The sequence below is a fragment of the Pseudoliparis swirei genome, chromosome 18, assembly GCF_029220125.1.
Source record: "Pseudoliparis swirei isolate HS2019 ecotype Mariana Trench chromosome 18, NWPU_hadal_v1, whole genome shotgun sequence".
Classification (NCBI taxonomy): Eukaryota; Metazoa; Chordata; class Actinopteri; order Perciformes; family Liparidae; genus Pseudoliparis; species Pseudoliparis swirei.
The window spans coordinates 26,859,118-26,877,636 of record NC_079405.1 but is presented as its reverse complement, the minus strand read 5'-3'; the positions used below and the strand labels follow the sequence as shown (position 1 = coordinate 26,877,636).

Here is an 18,519-nt window from a genome sequence, read left to right as displayed (position 1 = left end):
TACTTGGGTCTGTATTCGCGGATAGTGTATGTCTATACACACACACACACACACACACACACACACACTCCCACCGCCGTGTTAAACAGGATTTAATCACCGCCGCCTCTCCGTTACGCACCAGGACACAGCCTATCAATTATTCCCTCCCCAGAATATTCCGGAGTGTTGATGGCGATTGATTGCCGCGCGCTGTATTTGCAGTCGTTAGGACTGAGAGGAGGTCGATGTCTCCTAACGACCCAAGGTGAGGAGTATCCGATGCGTTCAGATGTCTTGTTTTCCTGTTTGCCGTTGCTTCATACACGGCGAGCCCTACATGTGTCGGAGGAGGAGGAGGAATGTCATCGTTGGGAGCGCCGGCATTCATCAGACAGGAATCTTGTGCTCCCTTTATGGCCCTTATTCTGCTACCTGTGCGTGACTTTGAGCTGCAGGGACCCGGTGCGTCACTGACGTCGTCCACCAGGAACACGAGGTGCACGCAGCTTGTTTAGTATAGCAGGATTCAGATTTACAACAACAACAAAACACATTAAACTAAAGTGAAGCTCCTGGTTTCAGCACCATGGACAGGGCCAGGCACGCGGTGCATTCAGGGCCCTGGACAGCTCCGGGCTGCCACTGCGCTTTTATTTTTAACGCAAGTTGATGAACTGTGGTCGAATGAGCGTGAAGGTGAAGGGGGAGGGGGGGTTCAGGGACACCAGAAACGTGGTAAAACATAGTATATGTGTTGTGTGTGTACTGAACCCGCGTGGGTCACAATGTGGACCTGAGGCCCTTTTATCTTAAAGTGTATACGCAGATAATGGATACAGCCCAGAGCATTTATCTCATCTATCCATCCTCAGAGGGTGGGGGGGGGGGGGGGCACGTGGTATTAGAGGAAAACCACATATCACGTGACGTTAACCCGGACTTGAAAGCGCGCGAGGTTGACTGCAGGTGCAATCTAATTTACTATATATATATATATATATATATATATATATATATATATATATATATATATATATATATACTTCCCGTCACACTTGTGAAGTGTCACAGAGCCAATCCGTTGTTTCTGAAGCCGGAATGGGAAATGAAAGGCTGCAGCTTCATCTCGTGCGTGTTGTGAAGGGTAAAAGTGTAGAGAGGCATGAGGTCTCCATGGCGTGTCATGTATCGCAGGAGCAGGGGTTATAGGATCTCCTCTGGGATGGTTGTCAATAACCATCACCCAGGATAAAACACAACAATAAGGAAATATCTGCTCACAAAATGAGGCATATGTGTTTCTCCTAAATCGATATTCCTACATTTATCCCTCAGAGAGACGCGCTTTTCCGGTTTTGGGGGGTAAAATGACCGCGTGGTGATGGATTTGCGGTGACAAATGTCTTTTGAGATCAATTAAATTGGGCTGTAATGATTCACGTCGTTGAACGCACAACAACAAAATAAAAGATTAATTATCTTTGGGAAATAATCACAAGAAATGGAGCTAATTTGTGGAGTATGAAGTTCAGAATACAACTGCAGATGACAGAGGAACTAAAATAGGGCAATGACAGTCAGCGGCTCGTGGGACGTCTCAATGACACCGGACTCCTCTTCCTGACGTGTGAATCGCGGCTCAGACGTGATAATGACTTTTACTCACAGCTTCCACCTCGGTGATTAAAACCAGCGGCCCTTTCTTGCGTCGCGTGGAGAAGAACGCGCGATTACGCACGGCGAGACGAAACGAGGCCACCCCAGAGACGATGGCCGCGGTGCGACTCCAGCACGAGGCCGCGTGCACGTGGGGCAACGCGTATATTCTTCGCGCCCTGGCGACCAGTGAAGCAAGGTTGCGGTTACACTGGTGGTTAAACTGGTGGTTATACTGGTGGTTACCCTGTGCGCACAGCGGCCGCGCGCACGCGTAATGAGGCGATGCGACGCGATGCGGTTCTCGCGTCTTCTCTTCCACTCGAGTGCTCGGCCACTTTTGGATACGGGCTGTAAAACAGGAGTTTTGGTCATCGATTCGTAGCCGCCATGAAGGTTAATGAGAACACAGACATCTTTGTTGCTCTGCTTTTTACTGACGCCAGCCCCCTCCTCCTCCTCCTCCTCCTCTTCTCTCCGCATGGAGATTCTTCATTTCTTTACGAGGTCACTGGCGGTAACCCGAGCGGGGGCCATAAATAGTGTCCATCCCTGACAGGCCCCGCGGTGTCTGTCAATACCCCCAAAAGTTCTGACACAACATCCGCCAAAAGAAGTGGCCAGGTTTGGAGCAAACACTTAAAAAAAATAGAGAATTTCAGTGACCCACTGGATCTATTCTGGAATACATTATTCTCACCCTCAACACTGTTAGGAACAAGTCTATCAAGAGACAATCACACCGCGCAGGGTGCCGCTTTGCTCTCATGTGTGATGTTATACTGCCCCCGTGTGGCTCAAATGCGTAACTGTTCCACTTAGTATATTTTTTCTTTTAGGTCTTCCAGATTTATGACGGTGACAGTAGAAACTGGACTTAGTGCCCTTTTGCAGAGTCCTCTTTCCTCCTCGGACCTGAATCTCTAAAATAATGAACCCCACAGCAGAGGGCGGTCCGGTGTCAGCAAGAAAAGGCCTTTGGTTTTTTTCCCCCCTCCAAGGTCAGACTTCAAAAGGATGATTGATTAAATTAAGATGAATTACATTTCTGATGCCAAATACGGGCGAGCGCGGACCAGAAGACAGGATTCAGCATTTTTTAAGAATCATTTATTTCATAACATCACACAGCGTTTGAATATGAAATCGCAGCACGAGTCAAAGCAAAGCCAGAAAGTTCTGACTGAGTTCAACTCGATAAATAAAACGTCTCGCTCGCGAAGAGAAGCCGGGTAACTCGAAACGCTCCGGTGCGTCGCTTCGGACGGCACGTTGCGCTCGTTCCATTTCCAGCTTTCAAAATAAAAAAACAACATTTGAGAGTTTAGAAAAAAGGTAACACGGTCACCAGCAGCACCCTCGTCATGTCCCCACTCACAATGCATCAAACCAACACACACACACAGGTTTAAAGAAGGAACGTTACGATTGTAAAAGATCATGTCGACAAGAAGAAAAGTCGATCTCTGTGACAAAAGCAACATGATGATGTTTCAACAAAGAATGGAAGAATCTTCGTCACAAATACTTTGTTTTTACAGTGCTTACTACGATCAATGTGTCCAAACACTGATGTACAGTAACTCCCTCTTGGTAGCAGGAGGGGCTCGGTCACCGCCTCTCTCTCCCTTTTGGAGTAAAAACACCACCCGTGATATTCGACTGGAGAAGCGGCTCCGAGGAGATGAAATGTGACAAGATGTCGCGCCGTAAACAGCTGCTCGTTAGCCAACTTTGAGGACGCGGCGGCGGCGGTAATGAAGACGCATCGGCCGCGTCTCATCGCTCTCCGGATGCCGCGGCGTCTTCTAACTGATTTGACACTAATAAAAGCCGGTGGAGGCGATCCGACCCCCCGACGGGGAAAGTGACGAATAATCTCACGGAACCACTGATGGAGGCCACTTTTGTTGTTGTTGTTGTTGATTTAAAATGATTCTGCCAAAAGCTCTCCGGCGTCCGGACGTCTCTAGAGTTCGTCGTGACGGGTCCGGCGGCGCCACTCGGGGTGGCGCGTGACGTCGTCGGCCGCCTCCAGCACCAGGCGCATGAACTCGCCCACGTCGAACGAGTAGTTGGTGAACTTGGGGTGCTCCCCGAGGGTCGGGTGGTGACCCTGAGGGAGGCGACGGAGAAAAAATAAACCTTCAAATGTGTGTGTGTGTGTGTGTGTTTAGTTTATTAAGGATCCCCATTAGTCGACACCGCAGTGGAGACTGTTCTTCCTGGGGTCCAGGCAAAAAAACATTACAATACAATACAAATAAAATACAGTACAGCATGATCAATTATCACAAAAACACTTAGAAAACAACATTTACATTAAAAGTAAAATAATAATACATAAACACCTTAAATATCTAAAATAATAACCTAATCTACTATAATTTCCTTTCTGATTATTGCTGCCTTAAGTTTCCTTTTGAAATCACATGTATTTCTTGTTCGTCACATATGAGGGGAGCACATCCCAGGATGCAACGGCTCTGTACATCACTGATTTCTGAAGTGCATTGGTTCCGTGTGGTTGTGGTGTCGTTGCCATGAGGTGGATGTCTGTGTGCTTGTTTTTGAAAATGCCTCCAATTACCCATAATGAAAAGAATGCAGAAGAGTGTAAGTGTGTGACGAAAGGTGAGATAGATCGAGAGCTAATGGCTGCTGCGGGAGTTTCCCCCTACCTTGTCCTGCGGGTGCACTTTGTCCATTTCCCTCCAAGTCGAGTATCGAATGCCCCGCAGCCGAGCCAGATCTCGATAGCAGCTCTCGTCCTGACAATTATATCTGGGAGGAACAGATGCACACACTTCATCTTCCCGCTCTCCTCGGTCTGCCTCCATCGGCTCGATCTCTCTCTCTCTCTCTCGCTGTATGCACACCGTGGTTCTCTCTCTGTCACTCACTAAAAGTGCACTCAAAATGCTCATTCACACACACACACACACACACACACTTCTGTCCAGGGTATCCAGGTGTGATGAATGCCTGGTTAATTACACAGTATTTCAAAGTCATCCCCCGAGTGTCTGAGGGCTACTTTGGGCTCTCCACGCTCCCCTCGCTGCTGTTTACCGTCCTTCCCTTTAACACGTCACTCACAGCTCAAAGATTACGGCCCAGTCCGGGAGGAAGAGGAGGTGCGTGAGGCCCGCCCCGTGCATCCCGATGAAGATGTCCGAGTTGCTGGTGATCCTCAACTGCACCAGGAAGGGGACGTCCCTGAAAGACAGCCGGGGAGTCGCACGTCGATCGTGTTTGCAGGCTTCTCACACATTTTGACCGATGGATTTCCAGGACTTTAAACCGAATTTCCATGAACAAACTGAAATCTCTGTATAAACATGAAAAATGTTGCGTATTGAGAGCGTACGCCGGCTTATATTTTGAGCGTCTTTCTTTAACCCTCCTGTTACCTTCGGGTCAATTTGACCCCATTCAATGTTTAACGTCGGTGTTCTTTCGGGTCAATTTGACCCCAGGCTGTTTTTCACTGTCAAACATATAAGAAATATCAACTTTTTTATATATTTAAAGGGCTATTTAGGTAGTCAACAAACAAACATAAAGGACCTCACACTTAAACTTGGAAAACAATATTAATTCTAATAATTTTCTGGAGGTTTTAATTGCTGGGGTCAAATTGACTCCAAGGGTAAAATATGTCAGGAAATATAAAGGTAACAGGAGGGTTAAACATTGAATGGGGTCAAATTGACCCTAAGGTAACAGGAGGGTTAAAAAAACGTATTAATTATTTCAAACTCGGCGTAAATGAACACGTGATTATTACAAATTTTCATGACTTTTCCAGGCCTGGAAATGACCATTTTAAAATCCCATGACTTTTCCAGGTTTTCCATGACCGTACGAACCCTGTATTTGTTGCTGTTACAACATCCAGAAAAGAAGCTTCACGTCGACATCCTCGTGGTCGGCACTGTTTACAGCACTGACCAATGAGAAGCGGCGCTGAACGCTTCCTGTAGCGCTCGCTAACTCACTTGTATTTGTAGTCCACCACGTTGACCTGCAGCCGAGGCGCAGCCTTGAGGGCATTCACCAGCTGTAACAACAACAGAGGGGGGGGGGGGTGTTTGCTGATCAATGAGAGAGCAAATAAACACAGGCAGCGACTGTATGAATCACAGGCCTTTTATTTTATTTTATTCTATTTTACTCGCACTGTTTATAGCAAATACGATTTTAAATAGGCACTTAATGGATGTGGGCAGTAAATCAATGGCGGGAAGGAGAGGCTGAGGGCGTGAGAGTTGTACGGGGAGAGGAAAAACGAGAAGGAGAGCAGGAGAGAAAGTGCCAGACAGAGCGGGAAGAAAAAAGGAGAACAGGACGGAGCGAGTGCATTAGAAGGGACGAGACGGGAAAAGGTGGAGGGAGGGAGGGAGGGAGGGTGGGCGGGGCTTCACTCACCTCCACTTGGTTTAATATCCGTCTGTATTCGGTGCTGCGTGCCAGCAGGGTGACGCGGACACGCCCCTCCTGAAAACAGCAACGTGCCCGACAACCAATCAGCAGAGGACGGAAAGGATGAAGCCTCCATTCAAAAAGTGTCTTTTTCAGAGGATTGTTAGACACACATTACACATTATCGAAGGAGGACCTCTCATTCGGGTCCGCGTCTCGCCGGGAAAAAGAAAAGAAAAGAAGCCTCTTAGCATATTTCCAAGCGAAGGCCGTGAATACCCGATGAGCCGCTCTAACGGGAAAGGGAAGAAGTTATCGGGCTTCGCCGGTCATAAAGATACTTTCGAGTGCTTCAAGCCCGGGATCGTAAAAAACACACCTGTGAAAAGAGTTATAGCCGAAGGAGGAACGAGGAGGCGGCGGACATCCGTCTTTCAGAAACGAGAAGGCTGCGTAGTCAGCGAGGAGCTCCTCCCCCCCCCCCCGGGTTCATCGGAGGGATGAAATCTCCTCCGGTGAGTCTCGGTGAGTGTCGTGACTTCACCTCCCTCCATCATGCACGGTCGCCGGCATAAATACTTTAAGATGTTGATGTTTGCTTAAAAACTGTACGCAGATACAGAAATTGTGAAATGGTCGCGGGGTTGGAGCGTTACACTCGTCTGTTGAAACAGCAGGAGTTGGAAACTAATTATACGCCATTAAAATGGCTTTCCCTGGGCCTGATGATATTTTCACTGGAAAGCTTCCGGCTCAGTTTAATTTCCCAAATATAAAAATGTGGTAAACGTCTTAACGGCTCAACTCGACTGATTATATATCCGCCGTTTTCTGTGATTTAAAAAAAAAGGCACAAAGGGATCAGCCGCTCTTTCTCCAACCAAATAGTTGTCCATCCAGTGTGTTCGACCACTTCATATAAGGCATTAAATCACAAGGTATTTTTTCATTTCGGAGAAATATTGCTACCTTCATTTAAAAAGGAGGAAAACAGAGGCGCGAAACAGACGAGAAAAGAGGAAGTTACACTACCATTCAAAAGTTTGGGATCACCCAGACAATTTTGTGTCTTCCATGAAAAATCACTTTTATTCATCAAATGAATATAAAATATAGTCAAGACATTGACAAGGTTAGAAATAATGATTAATATTTGAAGTATTAATTTTGTTCTACAAACTTCAAGCTCAAAGGAAGGCCAGTTGTATAGCTTATATCACCAGCATAACTGTTTTCAGCTGTGCTAACATAATTGCACAAGGGTTTTCTAATCAGATATTAGTCTTCTAAGGCGATTAGCAAACACAATGTACCATTAGAACACTGGAGTGATAGTTGCTGTAAAAGGGTCTCTATACACCTCTGGAGATATTAGAAACCAGACGTTTCCACCTAGAATCGTCATTTACCACATTAACAATGTAGAGAGTGTATTTCTGATTAATTTAATGTTATCTTTATTGAAAAAACTGTGCTTTTCTTTGAAAAATAAAGTCATTTCTAAGTGATCCCAAACTTTTGAACGGTTGTGTATATTCGACAGAAAGCAGACAGTGGTGGAACGGATAAAACAAGTGTTGCCACAGTTATTTAAACTTTAAGACTTGTAACTTGAGATGTTTCCCAGCAGCCGGCTCACGGCCTCGCTCCACAACCGTCTGCTCTCGGACACTTGCTCCTTTCACTCAGGCTATTTCGGTCCAGGTGTAGAGGGACGGCGGTCGGTTGGAATGTGACATGGAATTTATCAAATGGACAAAGATAAAAGTGAGTTCCCTGACCGGGAATCGAACCCGGGCCGCGGCGGTGAGAGCGCCGAATCCTAACCACTAGACCACCAGGGAGCTGGAGAGCTCTTTGTAATCAAGCTGTGCGATTGTGAGATGAAACAATTAATGTCAAAATACGAGCTGAACGTTTGCATTATTTTAATCAAATGACGTAAAAAATAACAAGAACATTTAATTTTGTATAATTGCAAATCCGGCCCAGGCTTTCTTTGAGAAATCTGAGGTCAGTTGTTCATGAAACCCATGAGAGGAGCTTTCCATTCAGTCGGCTGAAAAAGACACTATTATCATAACCAACAGAGTTCTGTCCATATGAGCCATGTCTGCACAGAATATGGCTTTTTCTTTCTGGGGATAACTTTAAAATAACATCGGTCTGGTTGCAGATTAGGGCTCGTCTATATGCTCTCTTTGGGAATGAATGCTTTATTTAAACGTGAATGTAATCCATTAAAATGTACCAGGAAGTAGCTTGTGTTCCGCTGAGGGATGACAGAATTGCAGGTAGGCCGACCTGCATGTATTTGAGTCTTTTTGCCATGAAGACATGTATTTATCCACGCGGCCCAGGCCACGGCGGTGAGATCCCCAGATCCGTATGACCGAGTCACTAAAACAACATCAAACGATGATCGCTAATTGAAGTTGAAGCTAATTGACCAGAAAGCGTACGCACTTCATGTTCCTGCAGTTCCCTTTCTGGCCTCCAGTGGTTTCCACCCAACACAGCCGGCTGTGACCGTCAACGGGCACAGACCCGAAGCTTCAGACCACAGTGAACCGCTCACAGACGGTTATTGTTCAGTCGGCTATAGTCAAAAAAAGCAATTGTCGTGTTATTTCTTATGTCATTTGATTAAAAAATGCAAGTCGAATGCAAAAGCTCAGCTCGCATTTCGACTTTCAAGTGGAGGCTGAGCTCCGTCTTCCAATCGGAGAATTTAAAAACCCGGTCAATCGGACGTTACTTTTTTCATCTCACAATCCTATGGCTTGATTACCGTGAGCTCTCCAGCTCCCTGGTGGTCTAGTGGTTAGGATTCGGCGCTCTCACCGCCGCGGCCCGGGTTCGATTCCCGGTCAGGGAACTGACTTTTGTTTTGGTCCATCTTGATGAATACCGTGTCACATGACAACCGGCCGCCGTTCTTTTACACCTAGACCGAAATAGCCTGTGGAGCGGACGCTCAGCTCTGGGTATCAGCATCCTTTTTGAGAGAAGGCGTACGCCCGTGGGTGTAACGTCGTCAAATGAACATCAATCTGCCCTTGAGATTGTTTCCCGGCATGTTGAGTAAAGTGCAGTCATTTGTTGTTGGACTTATTGGTCCCACGTGAAAAGTTATCACTGAAATCATCACGGATCATTTTCAGCTCAGCACATTTCCATGGCGATAGGTTGCTGACGACGACCGCCATCCCGACTCCTAATTTATTCACCCATTAGACCGGCGCTAGAAATCACACCAGCATTTCCAAGGCAGAGGGCGGCACCTTGAGAGGTCTGATAGTCCTCGTTTAACATAATCACACTCACATCAGATTGAATGAGTTGTGTTTTCACTTTTCTTTTCGAATGCTGCCGTTAAAATAAACTGAGCCAGGATAAACGGTGCTGATTAGCTGAGACGGGGCTCGTTAATCCTGCGGGGCTGAATATGTTGGCGGGATGTTTACGACCGCGACCTGAGTGAGCAGCTCCCTGGTGGTCTAGTGGTTAGGATGCGGCGCTCTCACCGCCGCGGCCCGGGTTCGATTCCCGGTCAGGGAACGCATTCTTTATGAAAAGCTGCTTGACCGTGTCACCAACAGACTGTGAACTACAGATTTAGCTCTATACACCAGCAGCTGTTCACAGATGATCACTGGTAGACAATGTAACCTGGATTATTAACCCTCCTGTTACCTTTCGGGTCAATTTGACCCCATTCAATGTTTAATGTCGGTGTTCTTTGGGGTCAATTTGACCCCAGGCTGTTTTTCACTGTGTCAAACATATAAGAAATATCAACTTATTTATATATTTAAAGGGCTATTTAGGTAGTCAACAAACAAACATAAAGTACCTCACACTTAAACTTGGGAAACAATATTAATTCTCATAATTTTCTGGAGGTTTTAATTGCTGGAGTCAAATTGACCCCGAGGGTAAAATATGTTAGTAAATGTAAAGGTTAGTGTGTTCGTACAACTGTGTCCATCCGGAGGTGTTTCCTACCTTCGGGCCGTCTCGCGGGATGTTGAGTCGATGGAGGACGTGCTGGGAGAACGCCCGGAACATCCCCTCACTGGAGCAGTCTGAGATCTGCCACCGACACACCGCAGAAAGCGTCACATTCACTCGCATACGCAATTTAGTTTTCATCCATCTCTTCAATTCCAAATAATGTATTCAAATTCTGACTTTGGTTGTATATAGTCGTGCAAAAAGATGATCGATGTTTGCATTTTTTTGGGGAGGAAATTGACTCTCTGGTTTGAATTGAATTGAATCAGGCGACACTGTTGAGATGAAAAACAAGTAACACGCTGGGGCTCTTGACAATTGTGCACATATTTCTACTCTCCCCCCACATGAGCCTATGCATATGTCAAATCCAAGACTCCCACACGTTCGCCGCGGCGTTAAACGCGAGGGCATGAATGTAAACATGCCATGTGCTCCGCTGCAGCGGCAATCAAAAGCAGCAGCTTGAGGCTGAGCCGTCAATATTTCACACTCCAAGGCTGGAACCACAGGACAACACGTATTTACACGGCGCCGTCTTCAGAGTAATCTCCTTGGAATTATCATTTAAATAGCGGAAGCACTCTGCCGAGCTTTTTGAATGCATCGCATACATATTTTACCCGGATTGCGCGTTTGCGATTGAACCGGATATCGCCAAATAAATTAATTCTAAAAAAGGTCTAATCGAAAAATATGAGATAAATGCATATACATGTAAACACACACAAGGTCGTGTATTGAGTGGGACAATTTGTTGAGAGCATATATATGTAAAGCACACACACACACACACACACCAATACATAAAAAGGTAAACTTACAAGAGGCGTGTTGTAGAAGAGGCCGTATCTCATCCTCGGGAGGAGGGAGAAGAAGGCGTCTTTAAAACACACCTGTGGAGAGAGGAGTGAACTGTGAGCATATGTTAAATATGGACAATATACAATATATAAAGTATACAACATACAGTATTTAAAGTATCGCTGTTACCTGGTTCGAGGGCGCATCGTCATTTGTGTTGGATTTTATATGGATGTAGCTTGACTGTTGTTATTAGTTCTTATCCTAACTTCAGTGTCTTACGTGAATATTTCATCGAGATATATTGCTGCTTGTGGATACACAAAACACAATATTTCCTGTATGCCAGAGGATTTTTCCTGTCAACAACCGACCCGGTCCCAGGGGTCCGTGTCAACGCTCTCAAGGCTATGAATAGCTTTCACAGACGAAGACGACCAACCAATTTGGGTGTTTATTACGAAACAACTGTGCCTAAGTTATGAGATCAGCGTACAATGACCACACAGAAGTGACCGAACGCTTACTCTTTTATAATCATAGGTCTTTAAGTGGATGATGTCATCCTCGGAGAAGGCCCTCCATGTTTCACCGAACAGATCACCATAACCGTAAAAACTCTGGGGGGAAAAAGACATAAAAAAAGAAAGAAAACAAATGTTAATCAAATTAATGTTACATCTGAAATGAAAAACAAACCGATAAAAATGAGAATCGACTCGCAGCCCGAAGCGTCGCCGGGGTCTGTCGTCTGTTTTTCTCTGCGTGTTGTGTTCCTCCGAAAGCTGTGGCGTTATACAAAATATGTGATCGCGCTATTATCCGACAGCCTGCCACAGCTTTGGATGAAAGTGCACAGTGTGTGCTGAAAGGTCACCGCTTCCCCTTCTCCCTGTCAGTGTTTCTCTCTTTCCATGTTCCTCTTTCCCTCTGTGCACAGTTCGGGGGGAACAATGGGCCGGATGAGGCGGCGCGTAAAAGCATTCTGTTATTCAAACTCATGTTTCCCCTTGATGTCTCCGTCGGGCTCGTATGCCACTGACTTGTTAAAAGAAAAACTGTGACTGAAGCACACTGCACACAAAATACTGTTTGGCTTTCCCGCTGGGTTATCAAACTCAAATCCAATCTCACTTTTTTTAGATCCTTTCTTTTCCGTGGGTGTTCCGGGTGTTTTACAGAGAGAAGCTCAAAGACTCGCCTGCATCTGACAGAATAATGTTAATACGGGGTTCATACACGTTTTGACCAAAGGATTTCCAGGACTTTAAACCAAATTTCCATGACCAATTATTTTTGCGGAAATCTCGGTGCACACATGAAAAAGTGAGAAAATGTCGTATTTAATACTGACAATGAGAATTCCAATGCATACATTATAACCCAAATGACACAAATGAATGAGAGACAATAGTTTTGATAAAAAGAATAAACATTTACGTCTTTTCAGTTAAGGTGCGTTCACTTGCGTCACGAAAAATATGCGAGTGTGAGAGTGTATGCCGGCTTATATTTTGAGAGTCATTCTTTTAAAAGCACATTCATAATTTAAAACTCAGAGTAAATGCACATATGAATATAACACATTTCCATGCCTTTTCCAGGTTTTCCACGACCGTACGAACCCTGTTAATAAAAATGAGCTCATGCATCAGCATGTCGCGGTTTTGAGTTGCGTCTTTGTGGCTAAAAGAGGCCGTCACCGATTCCCTAGAGGCAGCAGGACTAAATGACGTTTGACAGCGTACAGTATGTGCTGGTTTACCTTAAATAGAAACAACACATACGAAAATCTCTAGGTTACGCCCTCCATTGAATCTGTAATCGGAGACATCGGGTACTCACCGTGTCCCACATGATGATGTTGATATCTGAGCTGAAGGAGTTGTTGATGTGCTGGGAAATGTAGAGGTTGACAAAGTCACAGAAATGGTGGTACATGTTCACCCCTGTGACGGAAAACACACACATCTTATTTTAGTGAACGCTCTCAACAAACTGGATCAAAAAAACATGTTCTACCAAGTCATGTCATGTTAATGTTCATTACCTACCAGCATCCAGCTTCATGAAAACAGAGGGCTTTTCAATGACAACATCACAGTGCCCATCCTGTATGGGATGGAAGTCCAGCTCTGTGTATGTCTGCAGCTCAGCATACCTACAGAAAGAAAAAAAGCGTATTTAAAAGCTCAGCATACTGCAAAATAAATGTATTCATAAGTTCGGACACAGTACGCCGCATACGGCCTTCATCCGTCGTATTTAGTAGGCAGTTTGGAATTCAGCCTCTAAACCATAGACTGTATATAAGAAGTGGACGTAGTCATCATGACCCGTTATGAAGCCCTACGACGCATTAAAGTATTTTTTTCTGATTTTATTTTGCGTTTTCATGATAATAAGAGAGTATGAACAATTCAATTTGGACGTGCACGTTACGAGCAGCTGGAAAACATTTTACGAGCCAGCCAGGAGTCGAACCTAGAATCTTCTGATCCGTAGTCAGACGCGTTATCCATTGCGCCACTGGCCCGCTTGACCCCCTCTACGCCTGAGAGACAAAAAGAACGGAGCAGACTCCCCCCCACCTCCCTCCCTCAGGACTGCTTTGAGCAGCAGCCATGTGTTCTCCAACAGCTTCAGCTATATGACCAGAGAGATGGTGCATAAAAGTAGAGAACTAAGCAGGGTTTTTTTTCCTCTCTCGCTATGTCGTTGAGCTTTTGAAATTACAAAGACTGCTTGTTCCGTCAGTTCATTCAATCATCAAGTCTCTAAGGCCGTGGAATGGGGGAGGCCACGACTCCTACTGGGATCCCAACACACGCCTTTGTGTCTGAAGCTCAGTTAACAGCCGTTCCTCTACTCTCTCCTCCCTGAGAGGTAGCGGGAGCTGGCCTGACTCAAAGTGCACACACATACTGTAATTACGGATTCCCCAGGCAGGACGTTAACGGCCTCTAAGCTGTACAGAGCAGTAATACCTAAAGAGGCTTGTTCAGCCAAATACGGGCTAGTGGCCGTCTGTGTTACTACATTAAAAAAGTCCCAGACTGCCACTTGTCACACATGGTATTCAAGACCACAAAGGCATTTCATTGGTGGTCTGGAATACAGGAATAAATAAATACAGAAAAGAATGTATGGATCAACACAGAAATAAACAAAAAAATATTACAAATTTTAAAATTAATTTGGAAACACATTAATAAATGCATAAAAACATATATAAAAGTTGGTGATTAAATCGGACATCAATAAATAAAAGGTTTTCCTACATTTCCTATTTATTTATGTATTTCTGTGTCTGTTATGTTTAATATCTATTTTCTATAACTGATTATAGCATATTCATGTTAATGACAATTCTGTGTGATTGAGGGACATTTGTTCTGTTATTTTATGCAGGGTATTTTCCCTACAAGCTAGGGGTTAACACAGATATGAATAAATAGGTGACCAATGGATTTCCATGACTTTTCAATGACTTCAAACCCAATTTCAATGACCAAAAAGGGAGAAAATGTCCTATTTAAACTAACAATGAGAATTCCAAAGCATACAGTATAACCTAACATGACACAATTGAATAAGAGACAATAGTCTGACTAGAAGAAGAAACATTTATAGTCTATTAATTTGCGGCGCGAGTATGAGAGCGTATGCCTGCTTATATTTTGAGCGTCTTTCTTTTAAGAGGATATGAATTGTTTAAAACTCAGCATAAATGAACAAATGAATAGATATTTATATATACATCATCAAGTCCCTGGTATCTCCTGGTTTGGATTGGGGCCTGGGTTCAATTCCCGGTGAGGCAACATGCTTTGAGCCTCTTTCCGTGACTGTGAACCCACTTTTCTTTCGATTTCCACGAGCTCGTACCGACGTCACTGGACTCGGTAACCAAGCGTGTGAGTGTGCGTCCCGCCTCACCAGGATTGCAACGGGCTCTTGTGCTCTCCCGCGGCAGCGAGCGACCGCTTGTTCAGTCTGCAGCAACCGCCAATCTGCCCCGTCTGAATGAAGTCCTCCTTGTATCTGCAACATGAACACGGATGAGCTGTGTCCACGTCGTGGGTTTTTTTCTTCATATACGTGTCACTTTCAAAATACACTGACCTCTCGTGACCTCTGCGCGGCTTTCGGAGATCCAGGTAAAGGTTGGTTGCCTTACAGAAGCGAGTGTGGCTACTACATCTTAAGGATGAGTCCCCCTAGAAAACATATTAGGATCATAACATATTTAGTATTTAAGTAATATTAACTCTAAGAGATCGTGAAAGCGGTCACTGTGGTATACTTCCTCGTCATTACTGCTTTTAAACCGCTAATTACGTTCAGGTCTATTGTCTGTGGATTCTTTTGTTGAACAGTGTGCCCGTTGTCTCTTCCTGTAGGCCCGTGGGAACTGAGGAAATGAGCAGACTCACTGGCTTGCTGGCCTTGCAGAGTGTTTTGAGCTCGGAGAGGCGCTCCTTGACGTAGCCGAAGTCCGCCTGCTTCCAGAAAAGCTCCTGGGCCGCCTCCAGAGAATGGGCCCTGACAGATCGGAGATTTAGGCGGATCAAGCAAAGCCACAACCGTAATGGTTCATTAATAATGCACGCTATGAATAATTACACTTTTACTTTTGGAAAAAGAACAATGTGCTTCAGTAAATTCAATATGAATAAAAGATGACTGTTATTTGTTGAACTTAAAGAGCACCTGACACTTCCTGAATGGCTGCAAGGAAAATGTGGACAGTAAATGATGTAGCATGCATTATCTGAGAAGGACAAAGTAAGAAGATAAAGTGTGGATATGACGATAGGAACAGTACCATCCAGAGTCAGCTTTAGTACACACTGGATAGCTAAAGCGCCTCCCTGGATCACAGTTCTTCTCGTAGCCCCAACAGGCCGGCAGATCCTGCAGTGCATCCTGTAGGACACGGATGTGAAGTGTGAATATATACATGCGTGAGTATCTAAAACATGCATTTCCCTTCAACCCTTCGATCTACAATTGTAATTGCGACTGTAAAGAAAACCCCAGAGTAAACCCCACTCGAATAAATGCTCAAAATAATAGCATTTACACAAGTTTCATGTCATTATGAGTCACAATATGAATCTTAAGGCGCGGTACAGCAACGCTAACTCACATGTTACGACTCGACACCGAGAAAATATGTGAACGGTGAAAAAAAAAAAGCTGACAGAGTGCATGAATATCTTACTTTAAAAGGGCAGAGCGGGTCCAGGCGGCATTCCTTGGCGAACCTCTTGTTGTTGTGGAGGAAGTAGGGTACGTGCTCCGGCGGCAGGGAGAGCCCGCTGAGGTTGAGCAGCGGCGCCGCCGGCGGTTTGCGGTCGATGTTCTCAGCCTTCTCGGTGGCGAGAAGGACCGCAGCGAAAGAAGAAATGATGCCCAGCGCTACCAAGAGCAGCATAGTCAGAGTGACACAAACATGGGAAAGAGCCGCCTCTCTTCACAGCACTCTGAGGAGTAAAACAATTACAGAAAAAAGAGAAGAGACAGAGACACAGACTCAGACTCTGTAATTTTGGTTGAAAGCTCAACGCCAGTTTACAAGCATGTGGTCACAAGCGAGCTGCAGGGGATCTGAGCGCCTCGTGAGGAAAAGGTCCTGCTGCAGGATGTGTTCCTGACCTTTTTCCCCCGATTGTTGTCTGAGACCGAGGGAACAAACGAAAACTGCTGGCTGAACACAATGTGACCTGTGCAGTTACAGGTGGCCAATAAATTATGATTATGTATCCACGACCCCCGCAATGCAATTCTCCAGTCTGCATGAGCCTTCACAGCCACACACAAAAGTTACATTCTTACATTATTACAGTGACTAGTTATTGAAGTTAGGGGGGGGGGGGGGGGCTGTATGTTTGGTTATGTTTGGTTATGTTTGGTTATGTTTGGTTATGCTTGGTTATGTTTGGTTATGCTTGGTTATGTTTGGTTATGCTTGGTTATGCTTGGTTATGTTTGGTTATGTTTGGTTATGCTTGGTTATGTTTGGTTATGCTTGGTTATGCTTGGTTATGCTTGGTTATGTTTGGTTATGTACGTGTGCACAGTTTTTTTGGGGCCCTGGATATCCATTGTTAGAGACATTACTTCAGTCATAGTGATATGTTATGCTCATTTGGACACTAACACTGAGATAAAAATGAACAATTTCAGTGTCAAATATACAATTAAATGGAAAAAAAGTATAATATTTTATATAAATTCTAAGAATAGAAGGATGTTGATAGTTATTTCAGGGGCTGTTAGCGTTAGGTGCTTTATAACAATGGCTCCCGCATCTGTGCACATCTAAGAAAGGAGCTGAGGACTGGCGTTAGTGTATATAACTTTCTATAAACATTTATAACACCGTATAAACAGTTGGGTTTAGACAGCGAATGAGTTATAATAATTACACATGTTTTCAAGGAGTTACTTGTACATTATTAACGGGATGTCTGAACCAACGGCTCTGTGAGAAACGTCACATGTAACGTTAGCTAAACACAGGTGTCAGACTTTATGTCGAGTTTAATTTAAAGCCCTAGTCAAACTAGTTATTTATTTATTTATTTAGACTATAATTTATATGGTCATTTTCTCTCTTTTTTGTTTTCGTGCGTCGGCTCTCAGAGAAGCAACCGCGCTGCTATCAAACTTTAAGCTAGCGTCAATTAACGTCCGTCAACGTCTTTTAGTAAGATGACGTGACCGTTGGGACCCGTCCGCGCGAGACCGCGACTTGATGGCCACGTGAAATAACCGTTACATCCCAAGACGCGCGCGCATAACAGCCCATAACTTACTCTTTTTTTGTCTCTCTCTTTCTCAGGGGGTAAAATATGCTCATACTTTATTGGAGGCTAATGTCTGACACGTGTAACTACGTGGTGGCTAACATGTCACGTTAGTTTTTGACAAAGACCCAAGACCCCTTCACGTTAATTCAAAATGTGAGTTACCGGTTTTTGGGGTTGCAAAAGAACGGTATATATATTTAACGTTTCCTCGGGATAAAAGTGTGTGGACGGGCTCTTATCTCACGACCCAGTGGTCCTGGGAATTTGTGTTCGCTTCAGTTCCGAGTGAAAGGAGGTTTACCTGAACTCATCGCCTGCAATTCTCCAGACTGAAGCGAGGATGATGTTGCCGGTGGTCGCCATAAGACCGGAAACCTGATGGCGGGATGTAATGCGTAGCCACGGCCGCAGGGGGGCGCTGTGTACCACGCTTTGTCCTGAGAGACGCTAAAAGGTTATTTTAAAAAGGACCATTATAATGTAAATGAGGATATCTAAACCAAGATTAATCTATTAATTAGGTGGATAAAAGGGTGAAAAAACCTATGAAGACAGTTTGAAAAACCTTTGTTAAAAGTTACATAACTATGAAAATGTAAATGATTAAATATTCCCTTTATACAAAAACACATCAACTGTTCCCGTGTAGATTATGTGGTATATATTACTCTTTTTAAAAATGTTTTATGTGAATCAGTCAGCTACTGATGTGAAACATATTGATTGGACGGCTATATGAAACTGTTCAGAACATGGAGATTTTTGTATGAACGTAATGCATGAATACACCTATAATTTTAATTAAGACTAATTGTAT

At 44.5% G+C, this 18,519-nt stretch overlaps 1 protein-coding gene and 4 non-coding genes across 5 annotated transcripts; 2 read left to right on the top strand and 3 right to left on the bottom strand.

Moving 5' to 3' along the window:
• Positions 1–2,726: 2,726 nt before the first annotated feature.
• Positions 2,727–18,061, bottom strand: eogt (EGF domain-specific O-linked N-acetylglucosamine (GlcNAc) transferase). Its single transcript, XM_056436787.1, has 16 exons — positions 18,004–18,061; positions 16,112–16,373; positions 15,713–15,813; positions 15,321–15,429; positions 15,010–15,104; positions 14,824–14,928; positions 12,939–13,045; positions 12,730–12,833; positions 11,412–11,504; positions 10,905–10,976; positions 10,072–10,158; positions 6,070–6,138; positions 5,640–5,701; positions 4,738–4,857; positions 4,320–4,422; positions 2,727–3,754 (listed from the first exon to the last, which is right to left on the bottom strand). The coding sequence occupies exons 2-16, from the start codon at positions 16,322–16,324 to the stop codon at positions 3,608–3,610; spliced, it is 1,587 nt and encodes a 528-aa protein (XP_056292762.1). The 5' UTR covers positions 16,325–16,373; positions 18,004–18,061; the 3' UTR covers positions 2,727–3,607.
• On the bottom strand, positions 7,836–7,907 carry trnae-cuc (transfer RNA glutamic acid (anticodon CUC)). The gene has a single exon. It is a non-coding gene; the product is annotated as a tRNA-Glu (tRNA).
• On the top strand, positions 8,870–8,941 carry trnae-cuc (transfer RNA glutamic acid (anticodon CUC)). The gene has a single exon. It is a non-coding gene; the product is annotated as a tRNA-Glu (tRNA).
• trnae-cuc (transfer RNA glutamic acid (anticodon CUC)) lies at positions 9,553–9,624 on the top strand. Its single transcript has one exon. It is a non-coding gene; the product is annotated as a tRNA-Glu (tRNA).
• trnar-acg (transfer RNA arginine (anticodon ACG)) lies at positions 13,348–13,420 on the bottom strand. The gene has a single exon. It is a non-coding gene; the product is annotated as a tRNA-Arg (tRNA).
• Positions 18,062–18,519: the final 458 nt, after the last annotated feature.